This window comes from Hemiscyllium ocellatum, chromosome 25 (genome assembly GCF_020745735.1).
Source record: "Hemiscyllium ocellatum isolate sHemOce1 chromosome 25, sHemOce1.pat.X.cur, whole genome shotgun sequence".
Lineage (NCBI taxonomy): Eukaryota > Metazoa > Chordata > Chondrichthyes > Orectolobiformes > Hemiscylliidae > Hemiscyllium > Hemiscyllium ocellatum.
Window position 1 is genome coordinate 14,612,306 of NC_083425.1, and position 15,630 is coordinate 14,627,935.

A 15,630-nucleotide genomic window follows, 5' to 3' on the forward strand; every position below is an offset into this window, starting at 1 on the left:
AATGCGTTAGAGGGTGAGAAAACTGCAAATCATTTCTCCACAATTAATCGAAACAGAGAGTGGCATTCTAGTATAAAATCTTCACAACATTTTATAAGTCCTTCCAGAAATTGTGGTTTTTATGGACATTTATATGTTAAACATTACCTGAGGATTCTGATCTATGCTTTTCCATCTGATTGTGGCCAGATCCCAACGTCAGTAATGAAATGCAGTAAAGCATTGTACTCACAGTTAGGATACAGGATTTAAATAGGGCATTGGTAACTCAAAATATTTTTTGTCAAAGTTTACTCACTGCAAAGAGGCTTAAGCACTACCTCCCTCTATCAGTTTGAATAAAATCCACGTGTGAAACAACCACTATCAGAGCACCAGAAAACAGAAACTGACGGAGAACCTCAGTACATCTGACAGTATCTGTGGAGAGAAGGATGAGTCAACATCTAAGGTCCAGTGACCATTCTTCAGAACATATTGTAGCTGGGCAAGTTGGTATTTATGTTGGAGATTAGGGTGAGGACAGAGGGGGAAGGGAAAGAAGTGAACAACAGGTGGAGACGGAGCCAGAGACAAAACAGCAATTGAGCAGAGAAAGCCCTGACAAAGGGCTTTTGCCCAAAACATCGATTTCCCTGCTCTTTGGATGCTGCCTGACCTGCTGTGCTTTTCCAGCACCACTCTAATCTAGACTCTGATTTCCAGCATCTGCAGTCCTCACTTTTGCCAGAGAAAGATATGGATAATGTTGTATGTTTTGACTTTGATAGGTTGCCACGTGGCGGGTTGGTTAACAAATCAGAAATGTTTGAGTCTGATGGGCCCTTGGTAGCATGGGTTAGAAGTTGGCTAAAAGATGCGTAATTCTCAGACTGGAGAGAAGTTGAACGTTGTATTCCCCAGGGATCAGTGTTGGGACTGTTTTTCTTCTGATTTATATATTGGAGATGGGTTTTGATCATTTAGGCAAACACCTGGCTGATGAATTTCAATGCAGAGAAATGTGAAGTAATGTATTCTGGTAAATGAAACATGGAGACACAATACAGGCTCAATGTACTACTTTGAGAGGAATGCAGGTTTCGGTGCAAAATTCTCTGAAGATAATTAGGCCAGTTGAAATAGTTATCAAGAAGGCTTATAGGATCCTTGGCTTATTAATAAAGGGCAACACGGATAGATATGGTCATTGTTACACGCTCACTGAAGCACAGTGCTGGAAATTCCTACATAATAAAACCTTGGGCGCACTTTCATTGCATTAAGTGCTGCTGTTCAAACACCACATTACTTCCTCAAAGAAACCATGGGTGGGCGGTAAACATCAACTTTGCCAATGATGCCTAAAAGAATGAAATATATTTTACATCTGAAAAACTTTAACAAGTATATCTGTATTATTTAGCGCGGCCCGTACACATGCTTTATTTTTGGCGCTGCTTTCATCAGTGTTTACACTCAGTCAGAGATTTCCACGTAGAGAATGATTGATCATACAATGTTCAAACTTGCTTCCTTCCCTCACGTTCTCTAACTTCCCTGTCATTTCTAGTAGAATTTGTCATCTCTTCTGAAAAGCAGAGTCTTTCTTACGTTCTGTGACTCACAGGAAATGTGTGTACGGCTAACTGTCCCCACCCTCTGGCTCAGTGGACTGTTCAGGAACATGTATTTTGCAAACGAGGAGTGTCGTTTCCAAGGAGACATCCGATGAGTTGGACGTCCTTTTGGAACTTTTTCTAATACAGCCTGATGAAGTTGATGATTCATTATGACAATTCCAGCTAAACACACAAAGGGACAAAAAAAAATGTGTACGGTAAAATACTTCGGCTGAAATCTAAGTCATCGGCGATTATGATACGGCAGAAGGCAATTCGGCCCATTGAATTCATGCCGACAATAGTTGAGAAAATGAGTGAAGTTCGGAGCTCGACGAAGTTTATGCATTCTGTGCATTTACCCAGAGTGTCTATTGCCTGTTGAAAAAAGGGTTCAATCTAAACTGAGGTCTCACTGAACTCAATTCCGCTGTTCTTTTAAATTGTGTTTTTTTTAACATTAAGCACATGGTCACGACATTGCCTTCCAAAGTCTGAGACAGCCCTCTATTGAACTATAAAAGCCTGCAGTTGTATGACATAGTTGAGACGATAGAGTTTCACAGCGTTTTACTGTGGTTTCCTGGTATTTGCTATGAATAAACAGCTGTGCTTACATTTGCTTTTGCAGCTATGGTAACAGAACATTGGGGGGCGGGCAGAGTTGTAAATTACGTCAAAGGAACCTCCTTTAACTGTAGATAAACAGTGAATGAGAACTAGAAAACGGTTCTTGTGCAATTTCAAATACTTCTCATGGCTTTCATATGTGGAATAGCGGGACGCCTGATGAAATGGTTTTAAAAGTAGAAACTACACTCATTGTAATAAATAGACAAAATAATTTGAATTTATTTCTTTTTTTTGTTAGAATGTGCATTTATTACTCTCATCGATTCAAGACTGCTTTTATTGTCCTGTTAGTACAAAATTCTAGATATTTGCAGGGGATAAAGTGCAAAAGCCAGGCTCCGAATTAAAAGCACTGGAGTTACTGAAGCTTCCAGACATGTAATCAGTTTTCTTACACCTAAGTTAGAATTACGTTTTTGGATTTACTTTCATGCTAAATAAAGTAGTTAAGACGTTGAACGTAAATTTTTTTTAAAGCTTCAATTGATTCTCTTGCTGTATCTCATTTTCACATCGGTTGAGATTATTTGTGCCTGACCATTTATTTAGAAGCCTGACTCCCTTTGGTGAAATCTTGATGTTTCCAATTATTTGCGCCACTATTTATCATAACAAAACTTGCTCCATCCTCCATCAATTACATTAATTATTGCTGGGATATTGATTCATTTTTGCCAATTACACACACTTGTTATTGCAAGATATCATTATTCATCTGTGAATCTTAACAGTGAGTGTTTGCAAGCTACTTAATTGAAGCAATCACCAAAGGTGAACCACAATCTATCCTCATCTGACAAGTCACACACACATACATTTATGTAGCTATACGTTTACACACTTACACCAGTATCACTGTACATTAGTCAGGATAATCCCTTTCTGAACTTGAGGGAGAAAATGTTAATTGCAGTACCCTGATATGAGTTTGAATGAGATCCAATAACTGTATAGCCTAGATATAAACCTAGGATATAAACTTAGGATGTTTAATGAATATTTTCACTAAACCAATAGAGGAGGCTTTTCTATTTGTTTATCTGGGATATTTATTTGACTAAGTGTATATAAATTACATCAAACAGTGAAAAGAGCTGGGATCACACATATTCCAACTTTTTCTGTGCAGGAAAGAGTGGTTACTAAGCGAAGCTATTATATTACTTACCTCATTGTGTTGAAATGAAATTGAGCTGCACAAAACATTATTTTCTATTTTGTTTCAGTACTCAGCATTAATCTCAAAAGTTGGTCGAGAATATCTTATATTCTTATCCAATGGAAAACATTTTATGTCAATAAATACCTTACTGGGTTACTCAGAGCCTTTAACTGGAAAATTGCTGCTGAATTCACATCATAAGTAACTGAATGCAGCAGTTAATGTAATTTAACATGATGGGAAGCAATAATTTGTAATAGAATTCACTGTCAGTTAAGGTCAGTTTGGAATGGAGCCAGGTCCAAGGCAGACCTTGGGTGTGGGTAGTTCACATCCGCCAGCACTACGTATGTGTTCAATACATTGATCACTAGTGAAATATAGAAAGCAAACAAGACTAATAATTTGTCCTTGAATTTATACAGGAAAAGCAGCATGTCTGTCAACCATTACAGTGTTGTATACATCGTCATGCTTTCCATTGAAACAAAATCTTTATATCTTCATTCAAATGGGAGTTAAATGAGTATGCGGTTTCTAATATGTTTTCTAAATCTAGACCATAATTTGTTCTAGGAAAATTAATATTTTGAGATAGATTAGATATTTAATAATGTCTTTACATTTCCAGTGCTTGTTAAATTGGATGATATATTCTTACAGCACAGTGGAAAAGCTTATGCAGTGTACACAATCAAACCACACAACCACAGCTATTTAAATTTATCAGCATTCCCAGCCATTCACATTTGCGCATATAGTGGCAAGTGATTACTGGCACAAGCATAAATTGATTTCAAAAGAACACATTTCCATCAAGCCAGAATTGACTGATGTTGCTGCCCTAGATGAAGGGGATTACATTGCTGAAGGCTTGAGTGAACAGCTATTGATTTGAGTATAATCATCAACACAGTACCAATGATTGAAGCTTTCAGCTGCTTGTGGATAACTACCAGCTGTTACAAGCACTCCCTTCATGGTCAACCTAGCTGAGTTCATTGTAAGTTATAGCTTACATTACAAACTCAGCCTTTAAACACTTAGTACAACCATAAAAAGAGATTGCATAGAAGATTCTGCTTTATTGCTATAGGCTTTTAAAGCTATATTGAATGAAAGATTTGTAAATTGGACAGCATTTTAATGGAATCACATGCACAGTTCCAAATGCCATAGGGGTTATGATAATGGTGTTCGAGGGGCTCTACTAGGGTCCATTAAGTATTATGTGCTAAATGCAGCTAAGTTTGGATACTTCTCTGTGAATTATCAATTTGTGTAGTTTTAAACTTAGATTTTGAATGCAAAAGAGGTACATAAATTGTTTGGAATCCAATTTAGTGCTTATCATTGAAATTATATACATTGAATACACATAATATTTTTGTCCTTTTCTAACCATGTAAGAGATCCTTCTAATTCATAGAAAGCACAATTAAATGTTTACACAAAAACTCTAGCCACTAATTAAGCACTACAGGAAATAAATGTGTGAAAACGGAGGGGTGGTGCTTTGAATGAAAGTCAATAGTCTGTCTGTTTCAGAGAAACCTTTGCAGAAAATAGCAGCACTTGAAATTGTTCGAACAATGCACAGGATTAAACCTCTTCAAACATGGTGATGTTGGTTCTTGAGTACTTGCATCTGTCCACATATCAGCGTGGGTTAACTACAGTGCGGTCAAAACAGCTAGAAATGTGCAGTACTCTGATTATCCTAATGAAATGTTGCTACACTGGTGTGTTTTAAACTAGTTTAATATGTTAGCTACCTTAGGCCCCACAATCATATGGGATGCAAATACTATTCCATTGAGCTAAGAGTGATATAGAGCATGCCTTTTTTTTCTGGTAGTCTGCTAAAGCAGTAATACCAAGTTGGTCCTTAAAAAAAAGGAACAGGACAACATTGGAGGCTGATTGAAAGCAGATTTGTGCTTTTTACATGATAGTGTTTGGAGAAACCTGACAAAGTAAAGGCAGTGATTGATATATACATTTGGAACTCCACTTTGTCTGACATATGTTTCAAACTATATGTTTTAAACACCATCTGGTTGAAAAGCTCCACCAGCAACAGATGACATATTTCAGAAACGAAGCATGCAATTTTGTTGTCATTAAAAATAGTGCATTTTATTATAAATTATTGAAACTTTTTTATAAATAAAAAATGAGTGCAAATGTTTCTGTTTCTTCAAGCTTAGTTATCCAGCCAAGAGGCTATGTGGTTCTTCGAAAGTTCATATGGCAATTTCAGGATTATACTGGAGCGTCATAATCCTTGAGGAACTGTCTGACAGGCACAGGCAAATCTTGAACTTTACCAGATACCTCCACATGTCCGTTTACAGTTTTCCTGCACAGGTGCTGCAGTGTTGAAACACTAGATGAGAGAGGTCTGGAGAGCACCAAAGGAATTTTGTCACCCCCAGAGTAAATGAAATAAACTCTCTTCACATTCCCTGAGTCTGTAGACTTTGAAGGCATATAATGGTGGATCAATTTTAACACACAGTCAAACTTAGGAACGGTTTGGGTGCTTTTAGGGTCCGTTTGCAGGAAAAATGAACAGTTCTCACACTGTATCCTCAGATTCTTGGTACCCGATTCCGTTTTAACACTAAGGGTAAAGAAATGCCTATTGTCTGAGCTGTCCCTTATGAGAAAAGTTCCAACTGGCTCGGGACTAAGGAGGATGTTCGCCTCCCCCCCATTCATTGTACTCCAGTAAAAACCACTCTCTTTCAGTTTCCGCACAGTGTTCACAATTAAGTTGTACTCGTTTTTGGATGAAAACGTCTTCAGTCGGTAAGAGAGTCTTTGAGCGGGGACATCGACAGGACGGCTCATCCCGTCAAACTTACTGTATGTTACCATTGCAGATACGTCCAAATATTGGAAGTTCAGGAAGAATTTGTAAACTTCTGCTAAAGCATAAGTGGCTTGTTGATAGGTTTCCCGCCTCTGTGAAAACAGAGAGAAAAAAAATGCCAGTTAGTAACTGATACTAGAATGTGTATTAACCATTACGTTTAACTAGGCAATGCTACAGTAGATGAGCCTACTTTCAGTTCACAGAGCGTGCTGTTTAACAAAAGATGGAAGTGCTGGTCTCACTCAGCAGAATCTGAAGATCAAACGAACGAGCCTTTTAGACTTTCACTCCCACAACAGTAGGAACGGTGGAAGTTGAAAGGTTTGTTTGTCTTGTTTCAGATGTTGTGTAAACCTGCTTAGAGTTCCCGGCACTGTTTTCATGTCCTTGCTAACATTCTCACTAACATGAAAAGACATGACCTTTTCAAAGCACATAATGCATGAAACTTCTCCCCCCGTGTTTATTAAAAGTTCCCAACAAAAAATCCAGGACAATTCTATTCTTGCTTTTAAAACCCCCCACTAAACTACAATCGAAGATTCCCATGAAGTTCCCAACTGCACGCGGTGGGAAATAGTTCCAAAGCACGGACTGACAGGAAATCCAGGCAACTTACCTTCAACTGTAACTTCTTTTATTCCTGTTTAAATCAACGCAGTAAAATCCTTCTTTAATAAAAAAAAACTGAGGATTGAAGCTGTTTCAGGTCGGCAGTGGAGAGGACCCAAGGTAATTTTCTTTTACAGTCTCTGAGCCAGTGTGTGTGTGTGTGAACCACACAAATGCTTACGTCCAGAGGCACTCCGTCTGCTTGGCTCCTTTCAGATCAATGCCCTTTTAAATGTATTTCAAGAAGTCGATAAAGTTTGTGTGTGTGGGTCGATCAGACGGTTGCCAGACTTCTCTAGAACGGTGCTTATCACGATCTCTCTGATACCTTCTAACAGACTTGCTCTGGGAGCCTGCCTTTATATTGTGTTCAAGCTCCGCCCCTCGCGTTCCTGGAAATGCATTAGTTCTGGTAACAACGTGATTCAAAAAGAAAAAAATGGGCGATTTGCCAGAAAAGGGAAGTGTCTAAAGAATACGCTCCTTTACGGGTATTGATTTTGAACTAGTTCTGGGGGAGTCTGAATCAGTGTTTTCATTCTTAGAAGGTGAGAGTAACTCTTAGATTCCCCTCTCTAACCTGGGCTCACCCCCCTCCTGCCTGTCACTTGCTGCTAGCAATGATTTACAAACGTGGTATATTGTCCTCGATTCATAAAAGATTAGGCGGCCCAATGTTAGACACCCTCTTCCAGTAATTTGCCTCTGTCAGAGCTCGCTTGTAATTTCATTCTCTCTTTCATTCACAATGTGTAATGCTTTCCTCCGTCTCCTTTTGCGATATTTTTGACTCACTCTCTTGTTTCTCATTCTCAAAAGTCTGCCCATTATTCTTGCCTTCCCTCCCGCCCGGCTGTTTATTCGCGTAATGGATCAGTTATCCCGGAACTGCAGGCTCTGACCTTCAGTAAGAGTGGAATTTTGCTCTGAATAAGGAACTGGTAAAACGGGGAGAAGAGAAATCCCTGGCATCTGCCCGGAATGCATCAGAAAGCAGAACGAATGGCCCTCCAGAGAAAGCCTCTCAAGTGGCTCAGCACCTCTTTTCTATTTTGGTAGGGTTGGATGAGTGTAACTAATTCTATGTAAATTGTCACGAAGCCGCTCCTACTGCCACCTCTCGAGTCTTGTCACAAAGAACTAGTGGCGCCATCACTTGGTACATGGCAACATTGCATCGCCCCTCTCTATTCAAAGTCCGAGAGAATTGCTACTTGTTTTCCTCACTTTTGCAAGCTCCCTTTCCGCTCGAAGTCACTTAAACTAACTTAATCACAGAAACAAACTTATTCCCTGACGTGTTCAGACAACGAAAGTTCAACAGCGCTACCGGGAAAAAAATATCTATAGACATTTTGAACAGAAGGGTCATATTCGACTCAAAACGTGCACTCTTGTTTTTCTCCGACTTACTAAGTATTTCCAGCACTTTCTGGTTTTGGTTATTATGAATACACAAGGGATGAAATCAATCGTGTTCAGAGAGTCCTTGAATGTTGGAAGCGGAACCCAGAGCTTCTCAGCTGGGTTCTTCCCGTATCCTCTTCACGTGGGGAATGTTGTGAAAGTTGTAAACTTGGCTTCCAAGCATGAACCGTGGGGAGAGGCAAGGAGATTGCCTAGATTTCGAAGACAACAGAAGGACTTTCCAAATTCCGCTTTCGAAATGTGAACGGCGCTTCTGAGAAGAGCAAGCGCCGAGCAATAATTGAAATATGATTCATTCCCTAATCTCGGGTGGCACATGGAGTAACCCGACGCGGTGCGGAAGAAATACTCGCACATTTTCCATTTCTCCAGAAGGCACCAAGTTACGGTTCCAGGTTATTCTGTTAGGGAAGAAATGTTTCTATTTTTACTGAGCAAAGTTTACTCGTTTGTACCTAAATAAACCATGTAGAAATTCTGGCAAAACGCGGCTTGTGAAATAAAATGTCTCGTTATTTATGGATTAAATAAACGTTTAAAGTTGCTATATTTGTAAGAAAAAAACCCACAGCAATTTATGAATGGACTTTTTTTAAATCGTAATCTTGATTATTGAAAAGTTTCATCATCTGATATTTGCAAAACTAATGGGACTTTTTCTACATCAGGAGTGTGGTGCTGGGAAAGCACAGCAGGTCAGGCAGTATCCCAGCAGCAGGAGATTGGAGGTTTCGGGTATACACCGTTCATCAGCAGGGCTTATGCCCGAAATGTCGATTCTCCTGCTCCCGGGATGCTGCCTGACCTGCTGTGCTTTCCCAGCACCACACTCTTGGCGTCTGATCTCCAGCATTACTTTCTCCTCTGACTTTTTCCATGTTTTTGGTTTTAAGTGTCATACAGCACGTAAACAGACCCATCGGTCCAACTCATCCATGCTGAGCACAGAACAAACTGCCTGCTTTGGTCCATATCCCTCTAAACCCTTCCTATTCATCTACCCATCCACATGCTTTTATACTGTTGTAATTGTACCATCCTCCACCACTTCCTCTGGCAGCTCATTCCATACAAGCACCATTCTCTGCTTGAAAAAGTTGCCCCTCAGGTTCCTCTTAAATCTTTCTCCTTTCACCTTAAACCTATGCTCTAAGTCTTGCACTGCCTTACCCTGGGAAAATAAAATCTTGGCTATTCACGTTGTCCATGACCCTCATGATTGTATAAACCTCGACAAGTTCACCCCTCAGCCTCCAACATGGGGAAGGATTTTGCATTTTCTTCATTTTAATAGTACTTTCAAGTCTCTAGCACATCAGAAATGAATGACGTATACATTATCAAAACTCTTGAGCTAATGAAATATGGATTGAGACCATCCAGTTGGCTTTCATAAAAATGTTAATGTACAGTAAACTGATTTTGTCAATTTTAAGTTACCATACACTTTCACATGGAAGAGATCATATAGATTACATAATGTGTTGCTTACTATATTTAAAGAGTTTCAGAATGGAAAATATTTAAGCTGTGATTTGTAACAAGTGTGGTGGCATCAAGTTAGTGTAAAGCAGTAATACCTGATCATGGCTAATATAACTAAGGACCCAAATATAACCTGAATGCTTTATTATAAATGCCAAACACTTCAAATGCTGAAGCATCATAGGCATTTTATTATTAAATATAAAGAATGTTCAGATTTCATTTAAATGAAAATTGTACCTAAGTAAAATCTCATTATTGTTTCTTGACCCACTAGTTGTTATTCCCAGAGGGAGCAAGCACATTACTATCGACTTCAGCTTTTAGACCTTACTGATACATATCTATTTGAGATTATACACATTAAAAATATTCTCATGTAGATTTCCTCCCTGTAGCATGTTTCTGGTTCAGGATAGTACTCAAAGGAATCATGATTTAAAATTGTCTTTCTCAAAACTTCTCAAAACTTCACTAGTAGAACTTGTCATCAAAATAGACTCATGATTACAAAATTACAAAGAAACCCGAGTCACACTCCTAAATGCCAATCTTCAATAGCATCATAGTCATTCCGAATGATCTTCCATATGCTCACAATATCCAAATTTGTTTTTCCACCAGACTTTTAACCACCATGAAAGACTCTGGGCCTAAATACAAATATTAAAATATCAAATATTAAATAATAGAGACACCAGAAATGCTTGAGCTGCACTTTGGGAAGAGTGACCCCATCATTTGTTCCATCATTTGTCAGTGGTTCCAAATCTTTTGTCAGCAGCTGCTTTTTCAGGTTGTATGTAGCCTAGATCTGAGCTTAAAACTTCATATTCTATGCACCCCAAAGATCCCGAGTTTCATCGTTACAAAAGTGTCTGCCAGTTATGCCTCAAAGATGTCTGTATGAGATGATAGAATTTCCTATTGTGTTAGGGGGAACCAGAAAATGGCAACATCATAAGTAAGTAGCAGTACTTTTTAACACGTTGTTTTGGAACCTGATAAAGCAGGAAAGCCAGCTTCCAGCTTCTTTAGATTTCTTTTACCAGTATTTTCAATGCCTTTCAACTGGCTTCTGTGATGTTACATACTATGGACTTTTAAGTTTTGAGACCATATCTAATGAAAGTTTGCATAGTGAAAGCTTTTTTAAAAAGAAGCTTTTTAGCTGTCTTCTGTATTGCTGCTAAGAATATTTAAATTACTAATGCAATGTTGCTCTGCGATGTTGCATCATGTATTTCAGTGCTGAATGTCTATAATGTTGATCTTTATAACAGTTTGAGAACACACATAATAAGAGTTGTGCAGCATTTCATAATTCACGCTGTTACTTTCTGACACACAGCATGGATAGGGTAAAGAGACAATGTGGGTATATCTTTGGGAAGGGTTTGGAGAAAGTGAGGACAGCAGATGCTAGAGATCAGAGTCAAGAGTGTGGTGCTGAAAAAGCAGAGTAAGTCAGGCTCCATCTGAGGAACAGGAGAATTTACGTTTTGGGCAAGAGCCCTTCATCAGGAAGGAATATGGGCCAAGTGCTGACAAATGGGACTAGATTAATCTAAGATTAATCTAGTCGGCATGGACGGGTTGGACTGAAGAGTCTGTTTCCGTGCTGTTTATCTCTGTAACTGTATGACTCTGTACAATATATGCGAGAGAAGAGGAAGCGGATTTATCTCTCATTTTTAATAGGTATTCTATAATCCTTCCAGTGCTGAAACTTTTAGCAGGAGATCTCACTGCCATTACATTGTTAATGATGAGGTTATGATGCAAATACAGGAACTTCTAAAGGAAAACATTTCGATTTCTTGTGCATAGGAACAAATACCTAATCCAGACAATGTACACACAGAGGATTTCATATGAAATGATTTCTGAGGAATTGTGTCAATGGTACATTGCTTCATCAGGAGTTGGTAAATTGGATGTCTCCATGTGATGTTGAATGAAGAAATGCTGGTGTGAGGGGCCTGCATTTTTGATAGGACTTTGAATATTATTAAATCTGACATGCCCCAACTTAGGATGAAGGACAGTTTATTGCATGCCACAGGATTGTTGTGTTTCTGCAGATGATTGGGGCTATCAATGGAACACAAGTACCATGAAGTCACCAGTACCTGAGGCTTTTTTCTTTATCAAAATGAAGGGACTTTCTAATCAACCCATTCAAAGATGTTATTACATACTTCTGGAGCAGATGGGATTTAAAACCAGGTCTCCTGGCTCAGAGATAGGGAGACTACTACTGCAACACAAGGCCCCCATTGTTCTTTTAGGCACCAGGGCAGGCCAATGCCTGTTATCCAAACTCATACTCAATGAGCTCCATGAGGAGATTAATCAGTGATTTCCCATGGACCTTGTAGAAGTTATCACAAACCCTTCACCTTTGAAATTAAATAGGGGTGGAAAGGGATGATCTGGTTGAGCATCATGTGCAGCCAGATGCAGTTCAGTTGATGGATCATGCTGAGCCATCTGTGATACATTTCATTACTCTTGCTAAAATCTAAAGGCCACACATTTTCTAATTTAAAGAAAACACTAGATTCATTGTCAGAGCCAGCTCCAAGACAATTTCATTTTATGACATTTCATAGAATTTTAACAAGAGCACCTTTCCATGTGAAGCTCACTTCTTTGCCTAAAAACATAGGATTTGAAGTTTCACACCGACAGCATTGATCTCCTGTGCTCGGCACAGTGCTAATGGGAGTGACTGTAGTGAATATCTTCTCCCCGGCAATGCTTTCACTTCTCACGGGTGCCTTAACGTTGAGAGTCTAAGATTTCTGTTGTACCTCAGCAAGAATATTCATGTCTTTGGCTCTGAGATTCTGGCATCTTTTCTACAATGTTTGCATGCAAAAATAAAAGCCCTTTTCATCAAGTTACACTTAGCAGCATTTCATATGTTACATGTTTAAAATAAGTCACAATGAATTATAATAAGAATGACTGCACTAGGGAGACAATCACCGAGTACTATTAATGGTAGGCTATTAATCCAGAGATGTAGATAAATTTCTGGGGACCCAGGTTTGATTCCCACTGAAATAACTCCACAGAGGCTGATATCCCGTCACTAGGTTACCCTTCATTTACACGTGCATAGTACTTGTCAATGTTTCGGCTTTCTCAGAGCTAGCTCTCATGGTGGACAGAAACTTTGACACTTCTACTTTTTAAAAGTCTTTTCACTTTTTTTTCTTCTTTTTTGTGTGTGGGGTTTGGACCAAGTGAGAAACAACAAGGTTGTAAATCATTATTTATATTCCACTACCGGGAAGAAAGGAAACACCCGAGTGGCCAGTGAAAAGCAGCTCCCTTCTCAGGGGGCAATGCTGTGTGACCAAACAGTGAAGGGGAGGGCAGGGACTGTCACTTCTGTTTAATTTTTTTTTGTTTTCTTTTTCTTTTTCTTTTCTTTTTTTTCCCCCTTTCGTGTGCAAGTGCGAGACACAGTGAGAGACACAAAGTGCACGAGTCTTTATTCAATTTCCACCACCAGGAAGATAGGAAACACCCAAGTGGCCAGTGACAAGCAGCTCCCTTCTCAGGGCAATTCTGTGTGATCAAACAGTGAAGGGAGGACAGGGACTGACGCTTCTGTTTTTTTTTAATTTTTAAAATTTTTTTTTAAATTAACCCCCACACTACTGCCTAACTGCAGTAGTGCTTATTTTTTCCCCAGCACCCATGGTGTGTGTGTGTGTGTGCAGGTGTGAGACACAGTGAGAGACACAAAGTGCACGAGTCTTTATTCAATTTCCACCACCAGGAAGATAGGAAAACACCCGAGTGGCCTGTGACAAGCAGCTCGCTTCTCAGGGGCAATACTGTGTGATCAAACAGTGAAGGGAGGGCAGGGACTGACATTTCTGTTTATTTTTCAAAGTTCATCTGATGCAGATTTTATTGAGAAATATAAATGCTGCACAAATAAGTTTGCATAATCATGGTAATATTACAAAATATTGCTATTCCACCAGCTGCTTTTATTCCTTAAGGCAAAACTACATTGCAGTTCTAACCATTAATGCGAAAGTTTACATGAATTTCTGGTTTAATGTCATAAATCAAACCAAGAAGAGTATTCAAGACAACTTCCTTGCTCTCTTCATAGCTTGCTCCAATTTCACTAATTTTCTCTTGGGTTTCTTTGTCAACTTCAATTGCAGAATTACCATGTGAACCAAGTGCATCATTTTCCTTAGCTTTAAAGTCCTTTTCTTTCTGCAGGCGATACTGTTCAATCTCAGCTTGAGCTTCCTCTTTTGCTTGCTTCAATCTGCGATTCTTTCGTTTTCGAGCCTCAGCCACCTTCTCCGCCGCCCGTTCCTCGGCCTGAAGCAGCTGTTGAATTCCCTGCGACTGACTCGCCATTTCCAACGGCTACGCTCCACATTTCTGTTTATATCTGTCAGCCAGGGTTCCCTGATTGGACCAGATTAATTGCACCAATCAGGGAATTCATATTCTAGGGGGTCTAATCACTACACCACCATGCCAGAGGCTGCAATTTGAATTTAATAAAAATCCAGAAGTGTCTGATGATGACCATGAAACCATCGTTGATTTTTGGAATTGCCCATCTGGTTCATGAATGACGTTTAGGGAAGGAAATTGCTTACCTGCTCTGGCCTACATGTGAGTCCAGATCCAAAGCAATGTGGTTGACTCTTAACTGCTCTCTGGGCAAAAACAATAAATGCTCACCTAGTTAGTGATGCCCACATCCTGTGAATAAATAACTTTCAAAAAGTATATTAAATGTTTAAAGTAAAACTAAGTCATGAAACTTACAATAATTTGAGTAATAATATCAAAGCTTTAAAATAAGCTTTACAACATACATGATGGCTCAGTGGCTTAGTGGTTATTACTGATGTCTCACAGCACCAGGGACCCAGATTCAATGCCAGCCTCAGGCGACTGTCTGTGTGGAGTTTGCACATGCACAATGTGTCTGTGCTCTTCTGGGTGCTCCGGTTTCCTCCCACAGTCCAAAGATGTGCAGGTTAGGGTGAATTGGTCATGCAAAGTTGCCCATAGTGATTGGGGATGTGTAGGTTAGGTGCACTAGTCAGAGGTAAATGGAGACTAATAGGTTAGGGGAGTGGGTTACTCTTTGGAGTGTCAGTATAGACTTGCTGGGTCAAAGGGCCTGTTTCCACACTGTAGGGATTCTATGGTTGAATATGCAATATCCTTTTATTGTCACATGTACACTACTCTATTTAAGGAGTACAAAGTAAAGCTTTTACAATGTCTGCCTTCTTATGGCGACATCTTAGGTACTTGTACCTAGGTACAATTCTGATACAGCAAAAGGAATAAAAGCAGTTGCATTACTTAGAGAGTTGAAAAATAAGTTAAAAATAGGGCATCATTAAAGAATAGGAAATTTCAAATAGACATTAGAGTGTGTCAGCTATGGCAGGGGCTACACATGTGCTCTGACAGACCGTGCCACACCCGAGTGCAACAGCTGTCTCTGATCCACTCTCAGCCTCAGACCACACTGTACCAGCTCTCAGAAGTTCCAAGCCTCAGACTGCTACATAACAGCTCTCAGCTGCTCCAGGACAACCTCCCCGATTCTGGTCTCTGCCCGGGACACACTGCCCTTGCACTGCTCCAGGCTGCTTCCCTGTGCTTTTCCAGGGTTCAGATCCCACACGCTGTACCAGAGCTCGCTGCTCACACTGTTCTGGGACTCACAGCCCACACGCTGTACCAGGGGCTTGCTGCTCACACTGTTCCAGGACTCACAGCCCACACGTTGTACCAGAGCTCGCTGCTCACAGAGT

The 15,630-nt window shown here is 39.7% G+C and overlaps 2 protein-coding genes across 2 annotated transcripts; both read right to left on the reverse strand.

Moving 5' to 3' along the window:
• Positions 1 to 5,488: 5,488 nt before the first annotated feature.
• Positions 5,489 to 7,533, reverse strand: socs3b (suppressor of cytokine signaling 3b). The gene is made up of 2 exons (XM_060844849.1): positions 6,897 to 7,533; positions 5,489 to 6,366 (listed from the first exon to the last, which is right to left on the reverse strand). The coding sequence occupies exon 2, from the start codon at positions 6,277 to 6,279 to the stop codon at positions 5,662 to 5,664; it is 618 nt and encodes a 205-aa protein (XP_060700832.1). The 5' UTR covers positions 6,280 to 6,366; positions 6,897 to 7,533; the 3' UTR covers positions 5,489 to 5,661.
• Positions 7,534 to 13,724: 6,191 nt separating this feature from the next.
• LOC132827774 (V-type proton ATPase subunit G 1-like) lies at positions 13,725 to 14,214 on the reverse strand. The gene has a single exon (XM_060844479.1). The coding sequence runs from the start codon at positions 14,201 to 14,203 to the stop codon at positions 13,847 to 13,849; it is 357 nt and encodes a 118-aa protein (XP_060700462.1). The 5' UTR covers positions 14,204 to 14,214; the 3' UTR covers positions 13,725 to 13,846.
• Between the last annotated feature and the right edge of the window lie 1,416 nt (positions 14,215 to 15,630).

What these genes read in the sequence shown, in the direction of transcription:
- socs3b (XM_060844849.1), bottom strand. Translation starts at nt 6,279, where the DNA reads ATGGTAACATACAGTAAGTTTGACGGGATGAGCCGTCCTGTCGATGTC.
- LOC132827774 (XM_060844479.1), bottom strand. Translation starts at nt 14,203, where the DNA reads ATGGCGAGTCAGTCGCAGGGAATTCAACAGCTGCTTCAGGCCGAGGAA.